The sequence below is a fragment of the Sorex araneus genome, chromosome 2 (genome assembly GCF_027595985.1).
Source record: "Sorex araneus isolate mSorAra2 chromosome 2, mSorAra2.pri, whole genome shotgun sequence".
Classification (NCBI taxonomy): Eukaryota; Metazoa; Chordata; class Mammalia; order Eulipotyphla; family Soricidae; genus Sorex; species Sorex araneus.
In genome coordinates this window covers 115,349,493-115,372,450 of record NC_073303.1, presented here as the reverse complement: position 1 = coordinate 115,372,450, position 22,958 = coordinate 115,349,493, and the positions used below count along the sequence as shown (strand labels likewise).

The 22,958-nt window shown below is 35.6% G+C and overlaps 1 protein-coding gene across 2 annotated transcripts in view; it reads right to left on the bottom strand.

Moving 5' to 3' along the window:
- The window catches only part of CSMD3 (CUB and Sushi multiple domains 3), a 1,180,343-nt gene that overhangs the window by 113,005 nt on the left and 1,044,380 nt on the right, over positions 1–22,958 (bottom strand). For both annotated transcript variants that reach the window (XM_004607658.2, XM_055125482.1), the window contains 4 exons: positions 18,216–18,334; positions 16,821–16,890; positions 9,205–9,321; positions 5,260–5,469 (listed from right to left, as the gene is read on the bottom strand). In XM_004607658.2, coding sequence (XP_004607715.2) covers positions 5,260–5,469; positions 9,205–9,321; positions 16,821–16,890; positions 18,216–18,334 — 516 coding nt within the window. The remainder of the gene's footprint in view (positions 1–5,259; positions 5,470–9,204; positions 9,322–16,820; positions 16,891–18,215; positions 18,335–22,958) is intronic.

Below are 22,958 nucleotides of genomic sequence, written 5' to 3'. Positions count from 1 at the left end.
TAATTTTCAGAGTAAAAGCAAGTGCAGGATAAAAAAAAGATGAAGGCAGACTTAATATGCTTGCCATAATGCCTAGCATGTTTGATATATAAAAACCAGCTATGTCTGAGTCTTCTAGTAGTCAAAAAGAGATACTCAGTTTTGAAATAATTTCAAAAATAGTGGCTCAATTTTGAAATAATTTATATGTTAGAAACAACATCTATATTTTTTAATTTTTAAACTTTTTATTGAATCACTATGAGATAGACGCTTACAAAGTTGTTAATTGTTGAATATCATTGGTTTGTCCTTTTTCCCTTGCCACAGAGTTTGGGCTTATCTGGTAATAATCTCTAAACTATTCTAGACTATACTGGTATGTCCTGATCTCCTTGCCACTAGGAGCTTAGGTATATCAGTCACACCCATCAAAGTGTTCCAGAGTCACTTCCATTCCTTTGTTTATATGTAACCACTTCTACGAGTTTATCCGCTCTTCCTCTAATCAAACTCTGTTAATCTGTAAGGTCAGACCTTGCTAGGACAGTGAACTTGTATTGTAAGTTAATATTGTCTTTCTCCTCTCTTATGTCTTTCGAATAGTTTACTTTAAAACAATATCCTTTTTGTATGGACAAAGAAAGACATTTATTAATATGCTTTGGTAACATGGGATTCAATTGGCTTCAAATATTATTCATTTCTGGGCATCTGCTTTCTCGACTTAAGCCTCAGCTGCCCTTACTTCCTAGCACCCCCAAAAGTAGGGTCCCGACGAGGGACGGGACAGACCCAGGGCAAGCGGTGTGTTATGTGCTACCCTGGCATCGAGATGGGCCTGGCCAAAGCGCCTAATGCTTAGCTATATGTTAAGAGCTTGGTCATGGACATGTTATGTCATGATCCAGAAGCAATGACAAGACTAGGATCCTGCTAGGGCTAGGAAAGACTAATCTGGCCTGGGCACTATAGTCTGAGATTGAGGTGATCCCCGGAGAGCAATTCTATAAACTTAATGTATCTCTTGCTATGTCCATACAAAATGACTTATAATATGAATACTTATATGTTAATTGGACAAAGAGAGGGGAAACACACCCAGGGGATCCCTCTCTTGGGCGGATGTCCTGCTGAAAGAGATTCTGTCCTAGTGAAAGCACCCACTAAGGGATAGAACTTTAACCCCTATTGCTTGTAGCCACATCTATGCATAAGCCCTGGTGCCGGGATTTAAGGTGGCGGTGAGAGGGAGCTGGGGGCAAGTGCTGTCGAGTTCCAGGGCCAGTCCCAGGGCCAGTCCCAGCGCCAGATCTGGAGAAGCTAGATCGAGATAGAGACCCAGAAGAGAAGGAGAATGAAGTGGGATGGGAGAGGAAGAAGCAGGAGGAGAATCAGAAGAGAATGGAGATGGGGATGGAATAAACTGCATCTGAGACCAACCAGTCTGGACTCCGTTCCTTCCTTCGCCTGCCTCATCATCGCCATCAACCTCCCCGAGGTGGGGGAAGCAGCTGGAGACTACCGAACGCAGGTGGCAGGAGAGTCAGCACCTCTGCCCTGTGCCCAGTGCCGGGCGCGGTGCGGTGAGGTGCTCCTCGCCCCTTTCTTTTTCTTTTTTGTGTTTTTACACAGTTAATGATTGGATTTCAGTTATATAGTTTTCCAACACCCATCTCTCCACCAGTGTACATCTCCCAACACCAGTGTCCCCAGGTTCCCTCCCATCACCTCACCCACACCCCCTGCCTGCCTCTATAGCAGGCGCTTATCTTCTTTTTTTAAAAAAAAATTATTAGTGAATCACCGTGAGGTACAGTTACAAACTTATGAACTTTCATGTTTGCATTTAGTTTAGATCCCTCTACTAATGCCCATTCTCCTCCACCAATGTTCCCAGTATCCCTCCCACCACCCCCACCCCAACCCCTACCACCCCACTCTGCCTCTGCAGCAGGGCATTCCCTTTTGTTCTCTCTCCTGTTGGATGTTGTAGTTTGCAATAGAGGTATTGGATGGCCATCATGTTCGGCCTATAGTCTACTTTCGGCACGCAGCTTTCAACCCAAATGGGTCCTCCCAACATTCTCTACTTGGTGTTCCCTTCTCTATCTCAGCTCACTTTTCCCCCAGCATGTGAGGCCAGTTTCCAAGCTGCGGAGCAGACCTCCTGGTTCTTATCTCTACTACTTATCTCTTCTACTGTCACCATGTACAAAAGTCAGATCAAAATGGATTAGAGACCTCAACATCAGACCAAAATTCATAAGGTACATTAAAGACAAGGTCAGCAAAACCCTCCACGATATTAAAGCCAATGGTATCTTCAAAGATGACACACCACTGGCCAAGCAAGTGAAAACAGAGATAAATCAATGGGACTATCTTAAACTAAGAAACTTTTGCATTTCAAAAGGAACAGTGACCAAAGTACAAAGACAGTCTATAGAATGGGAAAGGATATTCACATCAAAGGATATACTCATCTGATAAGGGGTTGATATCAAGGATATACAAGGCACTGGTTGAACTCCACAAGAAGAAAACTGCCAAGCCGATCAAAAACTGGGGTGATGAAATGAACAGAAACTTTCTCAAAGAAGAAAGCCGAATAGCTCAGAGGCACATGAGAAAATGCTCTACATCACTAATTATCAGGGAGATGCAGATTAAAACAACAATGAGGTATCATCTCACACCACAGAAACTAGCCCACATCCAGAAAAACAAAAGCAACTGGTGTTGGCACAGATGTGGGGAGAAAGGGACTCTCCTTCACCGATGGTGGAAATGCCAACTGTTTCAGCCCTTTTGGAAAACAATATGGACAATTCTCAAAAAATTAGAAATTGAGCTCCCATTTGACCCAGCAATACCACTCCTGGGAATATATCCCGAGAGGCAAAAAGGTATAGTTGAAATGACATCTGCACTTGTATGTTCATTGCAGCACTGTTTACAATAGCCAAAAATCTGGAAAAAACTGGAGTGACCAAAAACAGATGAATGGTTAAAGAAACTTTGGTACATCTACACAAGGGAATACTATGCAGCTGTTAGAAAAGATGAAGTCATGAAATTTGCATATAAGTGGATCAACATGGAAAGAACCATGTTGAATGAAATGAGTCAGAAAGAAAGAGACAGACATGGAAAGATCACACTCATCTGTGGAATATAAAGTAGCAGAATGGGAGACTAACATCCAAGAGTAGTAGAGACAGCATCTATTTTATGAAAAAGATATGGTTGGTATATAGATCTTGTAAATTATATCTAAAACCACAGTGAAAATCATATTTATTTTATATCCATATAGTTTTTTGTTATTTATTTTAACTACTCTCAAACTTCTTTTATGGTATGGACATTGAGGCAGTGACCACATAGCATTCTTTCATTTTTTTTAGGTACTTGAAATACATCAAAAAAGAACAAAAATATTTCAGTTCTTGGGGAGCTCACATCTCAAGTCAACAACACCTATGAAATTGTTAACAATGAGGGCAGAGATTTTATCAAACTCTAAGCAATTCTGACTAAAAAGTGGAATCACTGGACTTACTACATAAACATCACACTTTTCAGTATTTAATTTTAATTGCTAGCTTTTGGGGGAATAGATAGGAACTCTGTGGATGTTTTTCTTAAGGGTTCCGAGAGCCACTCCTGGTTATATTTAGACCACCAGACTCGTGATCCAGTACTAAGACGCAGGATTGTGATGCTGTTTAGGTCTTGAGTTGCCAGCCAACACTAATGCTTTATCAGCAAAGTTTGGAAGCTTCAGGTTTGAATCTGGTGTTGCTCAGAAGTCCTCCAATTGCTTGAATGATCATATAGTTTCAGAGAATGAATTCAAGCCAGACACACACAAGCCATGCACGCTCACCCTTGTATTATCTCCCAATACCTAATTTCTAGGGCTTTTAACTCAAATTTACAAAATAATTAATATATTTTGACATGTGTTCTATATGCATTTTATCATAAAAAATTCAGAATAATTTACCTAGGAGTAACTATGATGAACTCTATAACTTACATAAGGAACTAGAGTCAGAGCCTGAGGCCATACTAGTCTAACAAGGAGAGTATCATTTCATTCTAGGTCTACCTAAATACCAATACAAATGGGGTAAAAATCTTGGACAATATCAAGTAGCCATTTTATTTCAAATAGGATTAATATGTGGTCAAACTATTCATATGTGTCAAACTACTTATTTCCTAAGAATAAAATAAAATCAAGCAATGTTGCCATAATCTATTATTATAACAAAAATGATTTTACATACATTACATAATTGGGACTGGGCCTCTTCTGCCTAGATCTCCCATTTTCCAGTAGCTAGGCAGTCACACCCAGAAACTGCTCCCCTCCCCCCCCCCCCCCCGGCCCTGTGTAATCCCATCAATGACCAACATCCAGAGACTTTAAAACCAAGCTCCTGGAAGTGTGCAGCTGCAAAACAGCCACACATCTTATAGTCTACTTCTCCCTCTCAGAGAACCTGGCAAGCTACCGAGAGTTTCCTGCCTGCATGGGAGAGTCTGGCAAGCTCTCATTTTCCCAAACCAGTAACAATGATGTGTCTCAATCCCCTGACCATGCAAAGAGCCTCCCAAAAAAACCATTGGGAAGGACAAGAGAGGCTTCTAAAATCTCAGGGCTAGGATGAAAGGAGACGTTATTTAGATCGCTCGAGAAAATCAATGATTAACGGGATGATGATGATAATGATGACATAACTTATTTTTTCAGAGCACTCATTTTTATATAACAATGATAATTCTTTAATTTCCAATTTGCCTAGCTTTATTGCCTTGTCTGTCTTAATTGACTTCCTTTCTAATCCAGTTCCTCTTTTTTAAAAAAAAAAAAAAAAACATTTAGGAGTTTCTAAGGTCTCAGAAAGGAACCTCTTTCTAGTATTGCCTAAAACTTGCATTACTAGGAAAATTCTTTCTAACGAAGCTCAACTTGGCTTAACATTCCTTTGTCTCTCCTAAAAGAGAACATAGAAATTAGAAGAAAATAGAAATTTGGGGCTAGAGCAATAGCACAGTGGGTAGGACGTTTGCCTTGCACGCGGCTGGCCCAGGTTCAATTCCCAGCATCCCATATGGTCCCCTGAGCTCCGCCAGGAGTAACTCCTGAGTGCAAAGCCAGGAGTAACCCCTGTGCATTGCTGGGGGTGACCCCCCAAAAAATAGAAATTAGACTGTTGAAAGCACTTTGGAGGAAATAAGTTTGTAGTTTTTAATCTTACTCCTTACCTTGATAGATGATGTGGAATCCTTGTTTGTTTTGTGAATAGTCACTGTGAAAATATAAGCTGGTTTCATGCGTCGTGCTGAATAGGGAAGATGGTATTTGGGGACCACTAAGCCGGCCAATCACAGTACTAGTTTCTGAGGACCCACTTCTTACTTCCAGATAATCATGAATGGTTTCAGTAGAAAAATTTACAAACTGGAGATGTACACCTAGTGAAGAAAATACCTTCTTGTAGTATTAGTGATATATCCTTATTATAACAAATTAAACAAACATACACTCACATCAGGCACTTACATGTTTCCATAAATTATGTCCACAAGAGACAAAGTCTCAAAATTTGGGTCATGAGTTCATTACTTGCCTAATAAAATCTGCTCTGCTTAAAGAAACAAAGTATTGATTCCCAGTGTCACAATTTTTAGTAAGGAAAATGTCTTTCATCTTATTACAATGTTACCACAGCAAACTTAATCAGGAAAGTGGCTTTCTTGCTCTTTATACCATTTAAAATTGTACCATTTGATTTTAAAGGTAAATTGCCACTCAGTAATCTGTGTTTTAAAGGCCAATTTGAGGCCAAAAGATGATTGCAACATTTTTATATATTAACATAATCAGACTTCATAAGTATGATAGAAATTAGCCTTTAATTTATAGGGATAAATTAACTTTTCCAAAATATCAGAGGAAAGCAATTTATATGTCTGCTAACTCAGTATTTTTTCTGGTAGGAAGATTATGCTAAATTTTAAATTTTCATTTCAATAAATACAGTGTTAGTGGTCTTTGTGGGAACTATTGTAAGATATTCTCAATATCCTTATAAACATAACTAAATTACAAGATAATGAAATATTTCTTGTGAATAAAACAAAAACCTCATAGAAGTATGTTTAATTTAGTTAATATTTTGTTTTAATGTATTTGATGCTTTGTGCTACCATTTCGCAAATTTCAGTAAAAAATGTCAATTTTTCAGAGTGCAGTGTTTTTTTGTGTTTGTTTGCTTTTGTTTTGACCAGGCACAATTTTAATTTTATAGGCTAACTCACTTTGTCATAATGACTTTGTAATGACCATTACTGCTTAGGAATAAAGAGGACACTGGGTAAACAATATGCTGAATGGGGTAAGAAGATACAGTACAGGAGTTAAAACATTTGCCTTCCTGAAGTAAACCCAGAACTGATTCCCCAACACCATATATGTGCTTCCAGGAGTGACCCCTGAACACAGAGCCAGAAGTAAGCCCCAAAAATATCCAGGTGTGGAGACCCCCCCAAAAAAAGAACAATTAAAAAGCACCAATATGCTAAATGTCACTCAGCCTAGCCCTTACGACTGATCTAAATATATGGGAATTTATATGTTTGAAATATATTTTGTACAATTTATAAAATCAAATGGGGATCATAATGATTATTATTATTATTATTATTATTTGGCCACTTCTGTCAGTGCTTCAGGAATAATCCTGGTTCTGTGCAATATGGAATGCTGTGATAAAACTGGAAAATTGATATTGGCTACAGGTAAGTCATGGGCATTAACCCCTTTACTATGTCTGTCCTTATATGAGAATTTATTTTTTAAATTTTAGCAACTTATTTATTTAATTTTTTAATGAATCATCGTGAGATACAGTTACAGACTTAGAAACTTTCAAGCATATGTTTCAGCCATTTAATGATCGAGTACCCATCCCTCCACCAGTGCCCATTCTCCACTACCAATTATATGAGGATTCTTAAGTTACATTTTGTTACTAGAATAAATTTACAAAGAAACTGTTCTGACATGACACAAAATGACTCCATGGACAAATAAAAATGGAAAATATTAAAAATATGATTTAAATATTAGTTCTTTTTATAGCCTTAGAACTTTGAATATCCTACCTCAACATATAGAACTTGAAGATGTGCATTTTATTTCCCTAAAAGATCCCAAAAGTACATTTTTTCACTAATAATTTATTTCACTGGTATGTGAAAACAGTTATGCTGTTATTCAGTTTATTCTCTAAAATCTTATTTGTTAAAATATAATTATAAATAATATTTTATTTCTTCAAAACAGTGTGGTCATTTAAATAAAATTAAATCAGTCTCCTATTTTTAATTTGTAAAATACACATATGCATTATTCTTAATTTTTTTTGTGTGTCACACCCAGCAATGCTCAGGGGTTACTCCTGGCTTTGCACTCAGAAATTACTCCTGGCAGTGCTTGGGGGACCATATGGGATGCCGGGGACCGAACCCGGGTCGGCCGCATGCAAGGCAAACGCCCTACCCGCTGTGCTATCGCTCTGGCCCTTATTCTTAATTTTTAATGGCATTGATATTGAAGGTCAAGGGAGCAAGTAAAAAGGAAGCTGAAGATGTTATATAAGCATTATTTAAAATATTTTAAATAATTTATTTTAAATTTACATATTTTAGCTCAATATGGGATAAGTCAAAGGAATAATAAAAAGACATGAGTAGTCATACTACTTCCAATATTATATTCATTCATAGCCACATTTTCGTCTTGATGGGGAAGAGGTTTGACCACACCTGACTACTTTTAGGGCTTACTCCTGGTGCTATTGTCAGTAACCACTCATGGCAGTGTTCAGAGTCCCATACGCAGTGCTTGGGATCAAATCAGGCAGCATCAGGCAGCACCATGTGTGATGCCAGCTCCTTACTTCCTGTACTATACAAGCTCTTTACTTCCTGTACTATCTCTCCAGTCCTATTTATCCACCATCTCTTTTGATCACCGTAAAATTTGACTACCACTTTAATTTAAGGATGTTTCCACATTGTAATCCAAATGATTTCTTTATAATGTCCCACAGCTTCTCTTGCTCAGTAATGCCTTCCCCCAAACCTTAGGCCCATCCGACTCTGGTCCAGTTGGTTGACTTTCTTTAGTCATTCTATTTAGTCATATCTTTTCTTGTGTCACTCTGCTTTTCAAGTATTATTCTTTGGGTCCCACAGGCTGACCCCGATTGTTGGCTAGCTCTTATATAAAAGTGACAGCTCAAGTTATCAGTTCTTCTGACAATACTTTGCTGCATTTCCTGAGCTATGTTGGTCATTTCTACAAAGATCTATCTTAATTGTGCTTTGATGTCGTTGGTTATTTAACTGTTTCCTATCAGACTGTAACTTACCCGGAGGAGGTATAAAGTTAACTTTAATGCACTTAACTCAGTTCATGGAGTATGTATATTGAGCTCAGAATAGAGCAGAAAAATTTTTTCTATGAATTTCTTATGAGAAACATTTAAATATGATTTTTTATTTTGAGACTATATATACTTTGAGGGAAATAAAGTCACTATACTTAGTTCTCAATAAATTACATAGTACAGACTTTTTAATTGCTTTAAATCTACCAGGTCTGTGCTTCAAGGAATATTTAATGAACACTGAAAATCACATAATTGGAATTAGAGTAACATATCTACATGGGTATTTAAACTTAAAATAAATATATTTGTACTGCTTTAAAATGCAAATATTTATTTAAAAAACATATTGGATAAATTCAATATTGTTGTACTCAGTACTGGGAAATTACATAGTAGTTAGTCACAGAACGTTAAAAAACAGTTATACGTGAAAACCATGCTCAATTGATCAGTTATACTCATCCAATTCAAGCCGTACTTCTAAATATCCACTACAAAACGACACACACTAATTATCCATCACCTATGAAATTTGAAACTGCTCATTTTCTTCAATTAGACATGGAGTCCTCATACAATATACTTCGTTCAATAGTGATCCAAATTGCACTCAACTTACATAAATATATAGTCACCTCAAATTAAACTGTAATTCATACATGTCTCATATTTTCTCATTAGACACTAATCTTTCTTTAAAGGACACGATACTGACACTGTAATTGGTTTCAGGTGTTTTTAATATACATACCAAAACCTACGGGCAGTTTGATTGTCCAAGTACAATCTAAACTGCTGGGGTAGTTGCCAGGAAAGCCAGGGCTGAGGAGAACACCACTGAAATCGGACATAGCACCGCCACACTGAGCTGGAAGACAACAAACATACCACATAAGCACAGCAGACACATTCTTTACTGCATTGCAAACAAACTATTGCAAATCTTTGCACATCCTAAGTCCCTGAGTTAAAAATATTAGATAGCACATTGAATATTGTGAACTCTCATTTGCCATGCACTCGTCATCTAACATACTCAATTGACAATACATTTACCAAATTAGCATCAAAAGCCCAGATTTTGTTCTTCCTCATCAATAAATGAAAGCTAAGTCAATTATTGCACAGCAAGAAACAGCTCATGTGTGACAAATATAATCAAACCAGGAGCACATTCCTTTCTCAGAGTGAAGAGTTTATTTTTCACCCTAAAGTACTTCTAGCAATGTTTTGATTCATTCCACCGATAACAGAATTTTGAATACAATCAAGCCAGCAGCACTTGTTGAAGTACTGACTTCAAGCAGGAAGCTTGTTCACACCCTTCCTTTGCAATTTATGGGAATCTTAATTAAAGAAAAAAAGTTAAGAAAAAATATTGGTCTTTTCATATATTTGAGAGATTCATATTTATTTCATGGTAGATGGCCTCACTTTATCTGAAATAAATCTAGACCAAATAGGTAAATATAAAACAAGTGAAAAGAAACAGACTACTGTGATAATTTAGGCAGCTTTTATCAATGTACTTGTTTTAGAATGCCTTTTATACTGATTTACTATTGAGAAGCTATGCAAAATTGTAAGAAAGATAATTACTCAAATTTCACTTCTTGCATGATTAGACAGGAATATTCAACATGTATTAAAAAGCAATTGCATTTTAGAAGCTAATCATTTCCTCTAAATGCACATTTTTTATCACATCATCACAGAACTAAAATATACATTTGGTAATTGTGGAAGAATCCAATTTCATGACCATGCATCAAGGTTCCAAGTTATCTGTAGAGAACACTTACAATTTCACTCATTTTCCTTAAGATTGATAGTTATACATTTGAACTTCAAGTTATATATCATAAATATAAATACTGTATACTTATTATGAATGTTGGTGCATTATTTGGTAACCAGTTTGAAGGTTATATTTTATTATAATGAAGTGAATAAAGTAAGAAGATTTTGAAAGAAATGTATACATATATAAACATAATGTTAGGGACAATCTATATTTAAATCTTTGAAAAATGTGATTATGTTTGAGAGTAAAGGTACTGGATACATTTCTTCCTTTTTTTTTTTTTAATTTGGATCCATATTTAACTTTGCTCAGAGCTGACTTCTGCCTTTGCATGCTCAGGAGTCACTCCGGGACTATGTGGAGTGCCAGGGATCAAACAGGGTCGGGTGCATGCAAAGGAAGTACCTAAATTGCTATACTATTTCTCTAGTTCCACTGCATACTTAACAGTCTTTTTTCAAAATTTTGTGTCCATCCATCTTAAAACTAGAGCACACAGTAATATCACTATTCATTTTTCTAAACTTTTATTGTTTAGAAAAATATTGATCACATATTTATCACAAGTTCTGATAATTAATGAAGAGCAGAGAGAATATTTGGTTTGGCCAATTATTTGAAAATTGCAGGAAAGATAGTCATTGCAGCTTTGCCTTGCTTTCCTCGGAATATCCTTAACAGAACACAAGATGTATGTTTTGCTTTCTTGCCTTCATCATCGCAAATATTTGAACTGCTTATTGTCACCCAATTTCCTCTCATTAGGTGGGATCTGAACATTCTGTCATCTGCACTGCCCAACTTTCTAGAGTGATAATCCCAAAATCAAAGGAGTAAAGGATGAAAAAATAAAGAGTAAACAGATAATGAGGAAGAACCAGAGTGACAAACCTTGGTAGACACACGTGTCTGCCTCTAGCTCTCTCTTATGTCTGTGTTCTCATAATTTCTGTAATTTCACAGAACTTCCTAGTTTTATAGATTTCATAAGAGGCCTTGTAGTTGACTCTTTCTTTAATACCTCATTATTATTTTTATCATGAGAATACAAACATAATCTATTACTATAGGTAAAAAATCATCATTAGTGATTCTTTCTGATCTATTTCCACTACTAAACATACTAAGAAATGTATCCTGCTTCTGATCAAAATTTCATTTTTCTTATTTTTCAGTTAACAAGAGTCTATGTCTGCTACCTATAAACTAATGGTACAGTCCCTGAAGAAAACTTTAATATTCATTTTCTTATAATATGGACAGATTATTGCTTTACACAGATTTTTCATACAGTGTATAAAAGTTTATCATTAAAATTTATAAAACTTAGAAAATAAGTTGTATAAAAAATAAGTTAAAAAATCGCCTACCACAGAGGTCACTATTAATTAATTAATTAAATTTTGGAGTCAGGGGTTATAGCACTCAGTGGTAATTCCAGGCTTTGTGCTCAGGGAACACTCAGGGCTTAATGACCCTTATGGGGAGCTGTGGAATAAATCCGTATCTGCGACATGCAAGATGACCATCCTGCCCATTGAACAATCTCTCTGCACTCTTTATTTTTTATGCTCTTTATTTAATTTTCAAATTATACACATGTACGCATCTGTGTTGGTACATGTCCACATGATATGAAAATATGATCATACCATATATTTTGCTATTTTATATTTACCTAAACATTATAATATTGTCTGTGTCTTTAAATATTTTATTCATTATAATACATACTTTACCCATTATTTACCACTGAAATAGGTGCTTTTTGTTACTATAAGTATCGCTCCAAACACTTCATTTCAGAGCTAAACACTTTAGATGTTTGGTGTTTTGTTTGTTTTGTTTTAGGGCCACACACAGTGATGCTCAGAGGTTACTTCTGGCTCTGTGCTCAGGAATCATCACTCCTGGTGGTGCTCAAGGAACCATATGGGATGACAGGGATTGAACCTGGGTTGACCATTTGCAAGGCAAATGTCCTACCCACTGTATTATCTCCATGGTGACTGAGAGCTAAACAGTTTAAACATAAGATCTAATTTATTCCCACAATATGCTACAAACTATACATTATTATCTGATTTAACACACAAACATATCTTAAAGAGTACTTTCTATATGTGGCTATTGTATCCTTATTAAAAGTTAAGTATAGATACATCGGAAATAAAAATCTGATTAGTAGTCTATCCATATTCAGCTAAGTTAAATTTCAGCTTAATTTTATAAAACTGTCACTCCCATGTAGAGATTATCATAACAAATGAAAATTTAATAATAACATAATATTTGACTAAAATTAATAATTTATTAAGAATCAATTGGTGTTAGTAATGAATGAAAATTAAATTACATAAACTATTGGTATTTAAATTAATGAAAAATTCTGAAAGAAATTTACCAATATATATCAAATATTTTAAATAGTTTTATGCATATGCAATGACATATTTAATCTACTTAGGTGAGATTCTTAGTAAACAATTAAAATTATGCATGAAGGAATGTGAGAAAGCATAACAAATATGTATCAGAAAGACAAAACCTAAGCTGTAATGAAATGGAAATGACTATATAAATAAGAATAGGCTTTAGTTTATGAAAGCTTAGTTTTCCAAACATTTGATTCAATAATAAGTTAGGAAAACACTATAAAATATGCATAATGTAGAATCACCTTTACATGTATTTGTTTATCAAACAATATTTATTGAATGCCCATTTAAGATTTAAGCTGTTTGGGAAATAAATAGAAATCCTAAACTTTCACAGAGTATAGTATTTATTTGTCCATTTTATTCTTTCATAATCAACATTATAGATCAGATATATATATGAGATGTATACACATATATTCTTTTATGCAATAAAATATGATCATACAGTATATTTTGTTGTTCTATATTTAACTACATATTACAATCGTTGCCTATGTTCTAAATATATCTTTTATATAAAAGATCTAAAGTATGTATTGTAATGAATAAACTATCCATATAAAAGATGTATATACTAAATCTACTATCTCAATATAAATACAGATCTACAGTGGGAATTTATGTTTGTATATAAACATATAAACTGGAGTGATAGCACAGCAGGTAGGGTGTTTGCTTGCACGAAGCTAACCCGGGTTTGATCCCTCTGTCCCTCTGGGAGAGACCGACAAGCTACCAAGAGTATCTCACCTACATGGCAGAGCATGGCAAGCTACCCATGGTGTATTTAATATGACAAAAACAGTAACAAGTTTCACAATGGAGACATTACTGGTGCCGGCTTGAAAGTCAAAGAACAATGGGATGACAGTGCTACAGTGCTATTTAAATATTGGTAAGATTTTGTAATTGACATCACATAAATTTACAAATTAATTATAATTCCTAAAGAAATAAGTCCTTAGAAACACCATCCTCTGTAAAGTCTTAATGTTTTTAATATCTTTCACTAATTACATCTGAAAAGTCCATAAAATAGGGCAGAATAAGTATGCTAGGGTAAATTTTTCTTTTTTTTTCTTTTCTCTTTTGTCAGTTTGGGTCACACTGGCAATGCTCAGGGGTTACTCCTGGCTCTTCACTCAGGAATTACTTCTGGCAGTGCTCAGGGGACCATATGGGATGCCGAGATAGAACCCATGTCGCCCATATGCTGGAAAGTTTTTCTTAAAACACAGGCAGAAACCAATCAGAGATCTTATGCAACTCGTGTAAGCTTAGAGTCAAAGATAGCTGGTTACAAATATCTAATTTGAAAAGTCTGCATCATTAATGGTCTGGAGACAAAAGCCCTTGGTATTGATGGGATAAGGAGACGATAGCTGCAACTCCAGGTCCAACTCATGAGAAGCAAAACTTAGCAGAGCTGCAGTATCATAGTCTGATCGCCAAGCAGAGGGGAGGACAGGACTGTGGGAACCCAGAAATCCCCTGGACACTAGTGAGTGCCCACCAGGGAAAGAAATACCGGGCCATGCGGCTGCTAGTGCGGCCTTTCGACCTCATATCTCTTCATTCTCAGCAATGGAAAACAAATTATCAAATGCTTTCTTTTCAGCAGGTTGACTTTAGGGGGGAGAAACTCCAAATCAATAAAAGTGAATTTTTTGTTGAAATATTGAATGTAATCAAAGTAAAGTGAAAGTAAAGTGACATTTACCAGTTACCCAGGTGGGGTGGGGGGCTGGGGAGGTGGGGGGGAGGGGGGGACGGTATACTGTGATTCTTGGTGGTGGAATCTGTGCACTGGTGAAGGGATGGGTGTTCGAGCATTGTATAACTGAGACTTAAACCTGAAAGCTTTGTAACTTTCCACATGCAGATTCTATAAAAGAATAAAAAATATATAAAAAAAAAACAAAACAGGAACTAATTATCTAGTGATGCTTTGTCTAGGATAGCAATATCGGCTCATAAATCTTCTGTAGCTGCAAAAAAAAAAAAATAAAAAGAAATACGGGCTGCCAGAAACTGGACACCTGGACTGTATTTTGAACCTCAGCCAAAATGGTAGTGGAATTCTATCCCCTCCAGTCCTTGGGTAGCACTGTAGGTAGCATTCTCCTCCCGTTATTGTTCATTGATTTGCTCCAGTGGGCACCAGTAACGTCTTCATTGTGAGACTTGTTACTGTTTTTGGCATATCGAATACACCACAGGTAGTCTGCCAGGCTCTGCTGTGTGGGCGGGATACTCTTGGTAGTATCCTGCCCAGAGCTCTCCCAGAGGGATGGAGGAATCAAACCCTGGTCAGCCGCATCCAAGGCAAACTCCATACCTGCTGTGCTATCGCTCCAGTCCAGTATTTATATATAGACATAAATTCCCATTATAGATCTGTATTTATGTTCAGATAGTTGATTCAGTATATACATCTTTTTTATGTACAGTTTATTCATTATAATACATACTTTAGATTTTTTATATAAAAGATATGTTTAGGACACAGGCAAAGAATGCAAAAGTGTGTAGTTAAATACAAAACACAGGAATCAAACCCAGGTCTTCCACATTCAAGGCAAATGCCCTACCCTCTGTGCTATTGCTCCAGCCCTTGGGTAATCAAGGGAACTATGCAATCTGTAATAGATATGCAAAACTACAAGAGCCTCAGGCTACAGAAACCACACTAGTATCTAAACAGGCCCAACCTGAGATATTGGACATGCAAGTTTCCAGGGACTGTGTGAACATCTTCTTAGAGAAGGATTCATCTTGTCATTAGACTAGACATTAAGTCCCAAGGTTCTGAGTCTATTAAAATGCATGGCTGACCCTGTTCCCTTGAAATGCATGGCTGACCCTGTTCCCTTGAAATGCATGGCTGACCCTGTTCTCTTGCCTTAAGAGCTAAGCTTTCTCAGGGGGTTGGAGGTATACTTTGTCTTTAGGAATATAAGGAGGAATTATAACAGAGGGGTAATTTAGAAATTACAACAGGGCTTTCTAGAGCTGGTCATAACGCAGGGTGATGTTCCTACCCCACTGTGGTTAACCAGGAAAATATATTTCCAGAGTGGAACACCTGTAGGTACCCACGGCTGGGCATTTGCTGTGAACTTTGCTCAGAAAGAAAAGGTTTGGTACACGGTGATGAAGTGCATGCAAATAGGCTGGGGCTTCCTACTTGGCAATATTTATGAGTCCTGACCACCACCACCCCCCATACCCTCTCCAATAGATTAACCTTTCTCTCCCTACATAATCTAGGTCCTGAAAATTTAAAAAAAAAATCTTAACAACTATTCAAAACAAGAGCCACAAGAACTTGGAAAAACAAGGGAAATACCCCCAAAGGCTAAATTCTATGGCAATGATGAGAAAGAAAATTTCTTAGAAATCAATCTTAACACAATAGAAATGAGGAGTCTAAAATAATGAATATGAAATAAATATTACAAATAAAGTCAATATGATATATCAAGCGTTTGCTAAAGGAGCATGGAAAATAATGAGATAAGAAGGAGAATTAGAAGCCGAAGGTACTTTTCTATGAAAAAGATTGAAATTATTTTTTTAATCCAAATGAAGATTTCTAGATATGAAAATCACAAGGAATTAAATCAAAACTGTGATGCAAAAGATAAGAGAAGGCTAACAAGGAAAAATAAATTTAAGTCTAAATTTTCAAAGCACCCATTTACTTATTGATGTATTCCATATTTCAATTACTTCTCTCCACTGAAGACATCTTATGGGGGTTTATGCTTTCTTGGGTGCATTCCAGATTCCATATTGATTCTAGTTCAATAGTATCTTATAGGATATTAACTTACTTTCCTGATGTGGGGATTTTCTCTTTAAATCATATTATAAAACTCCTTCAGAAGCAAAAATTTGGGATACCCCTTCTGAATTTTCATAGCTTTTTTTGTCATTTATTGTCATTAAAATGTGGGATAAGAGTATAAATTTAAAATGGAAAATCCAAACATGCCACATTTAGCTCAAAATATCATCTTTATAAAATTTGACAAAAGACAAACTATGTTAGGATAACAATAGACAGAGTTCACTTTGAAGAATGATATAATTGGTAATTAACTTCAGTTTATAACTTACCCAAACAAATTGGGATTGGATAATTCCATCTTCTCACTGGCCCTGGCATACAAGTGATGTGAGAATGACCCTATATAAACAACACAACACAGTATAATATGAGTTTTAAATCAAAGGCAAACATAGCCTAGTGACTGACAATTGAGAAAATAAACATGTGTTGTCATCATAGTAGAATTGAAACATAACAATTTCCTATTTGAAAAAATTTAAATTTTATACTACAGTAGTTATGGGTGGGAATGGGCAGGCTTCAGGGCTCACTCCTGTCTCAACTTTCAGTAATCAATTTTGGAAGGGCTCAGAGGACGCTATTTGGTGACAGAGATTGAACTCGGGTCAGTGGTGTATACCAAAGCACCCTATCCCTGTACTATTGCTCCAGCTCCAATTTTCTTGATGTGCAAAACATTTTTCTATTAAAACCTGTTCTAATATGATACTGCCATGCTTAAATGGGTCTACATATACCATATAGTATAATAAATTACAATATGTAAGGTGACCTACATTAACAAAGTATTTGTTCGTAAGCATATTATAGAGCAATTCTAAAGTCCAGAAATATGTGATTTTTATTCTGAGACTAATCATTTATTAGGCAACTATTAAGGCTGTAAGTAATTTTTAATTTTGCAATCTCTGAGTAATTAATTTACTAGCAGGTGAAATAGCATTTTTTTCATTTTTTTGCTTTAATTTCTTAATAGGTGTATCCTTTAGAAATTACTTAAACAACACTTCAAGTTTGAGATTATTCCCAAAATCCTATGAACGAATCAATAAATCATATAGCCCAAAGTATCATCCCATGTTACTTGCTTAAGCAAAACATACTTGAATTCAATATTTACAAATGTAGTGACTATAAAACCATGCATGTTGCATTTAAAATTTACAGTAGCACTTTATTTTTATTTTCAGATTCTAATTACATAGGAATTGTATTATTATATTCTATATGAATGGAAAAAAGTGGTTAATTTTTATTCAAAAATTACTTTTTTATGTATTTAATTTGGAGCTTGGGGGCAATACTTGGTGGTGTTTGGGGTTTATTCCTGGCTCTGTGCTCAGATTTCACTTCTGAAGTGTTCCGGTGACCATGTGGAGTGCTGGAGATTGGACATGGAGCAGCTACAAGTAAAGTTTAAGTGCTGTCCCTGGAGTACTATCGATCCGGCCCAAAAAATGATTTTTATTAGTTAAAACAAAGCACATTTAGTTAATGCCAGCAAATTGATTATATATCTATTTCATGGAAAATTTGATTTAAAAAAATCAGGTTAATGGTACAACTAAGGATCCACATTGTTTCATGATTACCAATCATTGGTCTAAAACTATTCTGGAAGAGAAAGAAAATTCAACACTGTAGTTTAAAACTAGACTTACCTGGAGGGAATATCCTTGATCACACTGAAAGGATACGACATCCCCAACCATATACCTGTCTCCAACTTTAATTCCGCTGCTTGGAGTTTGTGGTTCAGGACAGGAATCCAAGCCAATTGCTATGGACATTTCAAGAAAATAGTGTAAGTCACTTTCAAAAGATTCAAACTTAAAATAGGCACATTAAACGACCGGCATTTAATACTGGTGTCATTAAATATAAATTTTATAACAAAGTATTAAGAATGTTCTTTGAGCAAAATTCAATTATATATGCTATGAACAATATACTTGGCACTCCATCTTAAAACAGCATTTAAACCATTTTTATGGCGCCAACCATTATATAGCTTGGTGATTAACTAAATATTACACTGCTATATTAAATGTGTTCTACTATAAAATAAAAATTCCTAAAGATAATTTCTAAATGTAATAAAATTTTATTTGTAAAATGTTCTTTGTAAATGAATGAGAACATGCTATTTCATCCTTTGTTATTCATGCAGAATTTCTTTTTCACCTATGAGACATATTTGGGATCACAACATCTAAATTTAGCATGATTATGAGTCATGTCATCACCCCCAAGATAGTATAATCAAAAAGGAGAAATAAAAACCTGCCAACAAAACATGCAGCTAAGTTCTGAAAAACATTTATTATGAAATAACTAAATTCAGTTATATCTGAGAGCGATGGCAACATTCAAAACACCTTCATTCTTATCGACAATGTTAAATGTTAGTAAAAATATACTAAAAGCAATAGGTTTTCCTACAATGATTCAGAGTTGCATTTACCAAAGTGGGAGATTTGCCCACTCTATATATGGGTGCATTGGATTGAGGAGCAGTAATTGCCCCAAGGGTGGTTGGTCAATACTTTCTGTTTGTTCCATAAAGAAAACAGATTTTCAGGCATGTACCAATTGGCTTTTTTCTATGAAAATGTGGCCAAAGGTCTGGAAATCTCTGATGTAGAGAACAAAACAATGGTTTTGTTTTTGCCAAATTATTTTTCAAAACTTGAATGTACCATTACCAAAAAAATGTTAACAAAAACAATATTAATTATTGTGTAGTAGGTAGGGCTTTTGACTTGCATACTTTAGATTCCAGAGTTGAAGACGTATATGTAAATGAAAATAGCCATTATAGTATGTTGTATTAAATGATTTTACTTTTTTTATTTACATAGGCCCAAATCATAGGGTAATAACAAAATGGCTTTTACTGATTTATTTTCTGATCATTTTCTTTACCATTTCTTAAAGTTTAGTTGGAATAAATAATATAAAGTAAATTTGTTAGAGGCCTAATGGAGCAGGTTGGAATTGGGGTGGAAACTGGGGATATTGGTGGAGGGAAAGTCACACTGTGGGATTGTAACATGAAATGCTTGAAATAACTATATAACCACAAATTCTGTAAACCATGGTGTTTAAAATAAAAATTGGTTTAGAAAATAAAATATTCAGAAAAAAATGAATTTCTTTGTATTTTTAACATTTATTTAAAACTAAAAGTTTTCTGCAGCTGGAGTTATAGTACGGAGGTGAGAACTTGCCTTTCATGTGGCCAACATCCAGCATCCTTTATGGCCGCCCAACCCCTTCAAGACTGACTAAGCACAGAACAAGGAATAATCTCTAAATACTTTTGGAAGTGGCCCAAAAAGCAAAGACAAAGCAAGAACAAAAGCTTTCTTCTAACTTTGTGGTTCACAAGACAATCAGTTGGGAGTAGAAAATAAAAATTTAATTATTTTTTTTTATTTTTTAAAAATTTTTATTTTATTGAATCACCGTGAAAAAAGTTACAAAGCTTTCAGGTTTAAGTCTCAGTCATATAATGATCAAATGCCCATCCCTTCACCAGTGCACATGTTCCACCACCAAGAACCCCAATATGTCACCCTCTCACAACCACATCCCCCCAACTGAGTGGCTAATGATCTTCACTTTATTCTCTCTATACTTTGAATACATTCAATATTTCAACAGAGAACTCACTATCATTATTTGGAATTTTCCCCCAACAATTAAACCTGCTGAAAAGGCACCATTTGATAATTTGTTTTCCATTGCTGAGAATGAAGATTATATGAGCTGTCAAGGCCATGCAGTTTCGGATTTCTGATATTTAAACTCAGTTCACAGTCTAGATGCATTTCTATAAGAAGCTGCTGGGTGCCAAAATAGGTTAGTAGACCTCCCGGATCATAGTCTTTAAGGAGCAGAGGGGCTGTTTCATGCGTGGCTGCTCCGGATCTCATCTGGGCGGAGAGCGTACTGGTAACAACCCCATCCCATGATCTCCTGTGAGCCACGTCACTGCAAACTCATAACACTGGGTTGTCAAAATTTAATTATTTATGTAAGACCATTTCCTTTAAAATATAGTATTGTATAATGTAATGATATAACTATATATAATTTGCATGTAATATGATACAGTGTTATGTTAATAACACCCATATGTTATATTATGACACTGTCTTTAATACATTGAGAGAGATATGAAAGATAAAAAGCTTCATGATTAATGATTCCTACTAATATTATTTTGTTAATATGAAAAGCTAATTTGGCAAGAAAGCTCAGGTATAAATTTACTTAAAATGAAAACCATATTTACATTGTTAAGAAAGGAATTCAATCATATGTTTTTAAAAGAGGTAAAATATATATAGACATATATATATACTTTTTTTTCATTTTCATTGAGTCACCATGAATTACAAAGTTACAGTTATTCATGTTTGAGTTTTAGGCACAGAATATTCTAACACCAGTCCTTTCACCAGTGTCCACTTACTCCCACCAATTCCACCATTGCCCTTCCTTACCTAAATCCATCCCTTCCCAGTGACAAGTTTCCTATAGGTGACCAGTTCTTATGTTCTTTCAAGCAATGTTATGACCCAAATATTTTGCTTTTTGTTTGGAATATCACTGTATCACTGTCCTCCCATTGTTCATCAATTTGCTCAAGCGGGCACCAGTAACATCTCCATTCATCCCTGTTGCATGCTAGTGTAGCCTGATGGTGCATGGGGGCTCTTTCAGGATCACAGGAATGAGGACCATCATTGTTACTTTTTTTGGCTTATGGAGTATGCCATGGGTAGCTTGCCAGGAATATAAGAGAAATAATTATCTGTTTGTATCTCTTCCTCTAACTTCACTAAACATGATACTTTTCAGATCCATCCACATAGCAGTGAATTGTATGACTTCATCTTTTCTTATGGCAGAGTAGTATTCCATTGCGTATATGTACTATAGCTTCTTTCTCCAGCCATCTCTTCTTGGGGGCTGTTTCACATTTTGGCTATCATGAATAATGTTGCAATGAACACACAGGAGAGCAGATGTCTTTTTCACACTGTGCTTTAGAACCATTTGGGGTTTATTTCAAGCAGTGGAATTCCAGGGTACATATATGTTCAATTCCTGCTGTTTCTTTGGAGGAATTCTCATACTGCTTTCCAAAAAGACTTGGCTAGTAGACATCCCCACCAACAGTGAATGACGATGACTTTTCCGCCTGCATCCATTCTGACACGGGCTGTTGTTACTTTTGATGCGTACCACTTTCTGCTGTCTTCTGGGAGACAGTTTTGATTTGTATTTCCAGACTAATTAGTGATGCAGAGCATTTGTTCATGTGTCTTTTGGTCATTTGTATTCTACTTTGACCATGTTTCTCTCATCTTGTCTCTCCATTTTTTTGAGGGGATTGTTTGTTTGTTTTTTTTTTCTTGTAGAATTCTACCAGAGCTTTATATAGCTTGTATATTAATGCTATATCAGATTAATAATGGACAAATAAATTCCTCCAGGCTGTGTTTGTCTTTGTATTCTCATCATCATTTCCTTTGAAATACAGAAGTTTTATGTTTTAATGCAGTAAATTTGTGTACCTTTTCTTCCACTTGTTTGGCCAATGGTGCTGCATCTTTACTGGTACCTCTAGCTTCAAAGCAATAGAAAAATTCTACCCATTTTTCCTCTATGTATCATATGTATCAAATAGATTCAGGTCTGTTTCTGATGTCTTTAATCCATTTTGATTTGACTTTTGTTCATGATGTAAGAAAAGAATATGAGCACAGAGATAAGAGTGATCCAAAAGCATGACTGGGTAAGTCTCCCAAATGTACCAAAACATCAATCCAAATCTCACATTTGTCAAACAGAATGTAAAATAGAATCTGATCTTCCATGCATTCTTTAACTGTGCAATTACTGGGGTTGGAAAGATTGTATGGCAGGTAAGGTGCTTGCCTTGCACATTCCTGACCCAGGTTTGATCCCTAGCATCCCATATGGTCTGCCCAAGTACCAACAGGAGTAATTGCTGAGTGCAGAGTCAGAAGGAACCCCTGAGTGTTGCTGGGCATGACTCCACCCCCATCAAAAATTTTAAATAAAATAAACTTTGAATTACTGAATACCTATAATGTATTCTATCATTTCAGATGCTAATAGCTTAAAGCTCTGTTTAAGCAACATAAGGAACTACACCTTAAACTTGGAAGAATAGGCGAAATATTGTAAAACATAATATACTAGAGTGGAACAAGTTTAATTAGTGAAGGCTGTCCTTTGTTTAAATGCTTTTATAAGAAATAGCCCATTTGAGGACAGAAATGATATACTGTATCAGTGTATCACTGTAATCCTGTTGTTTGTTGATTTACTCGAGCAGGCACCAGTAACATCTCCAGTACACTCAG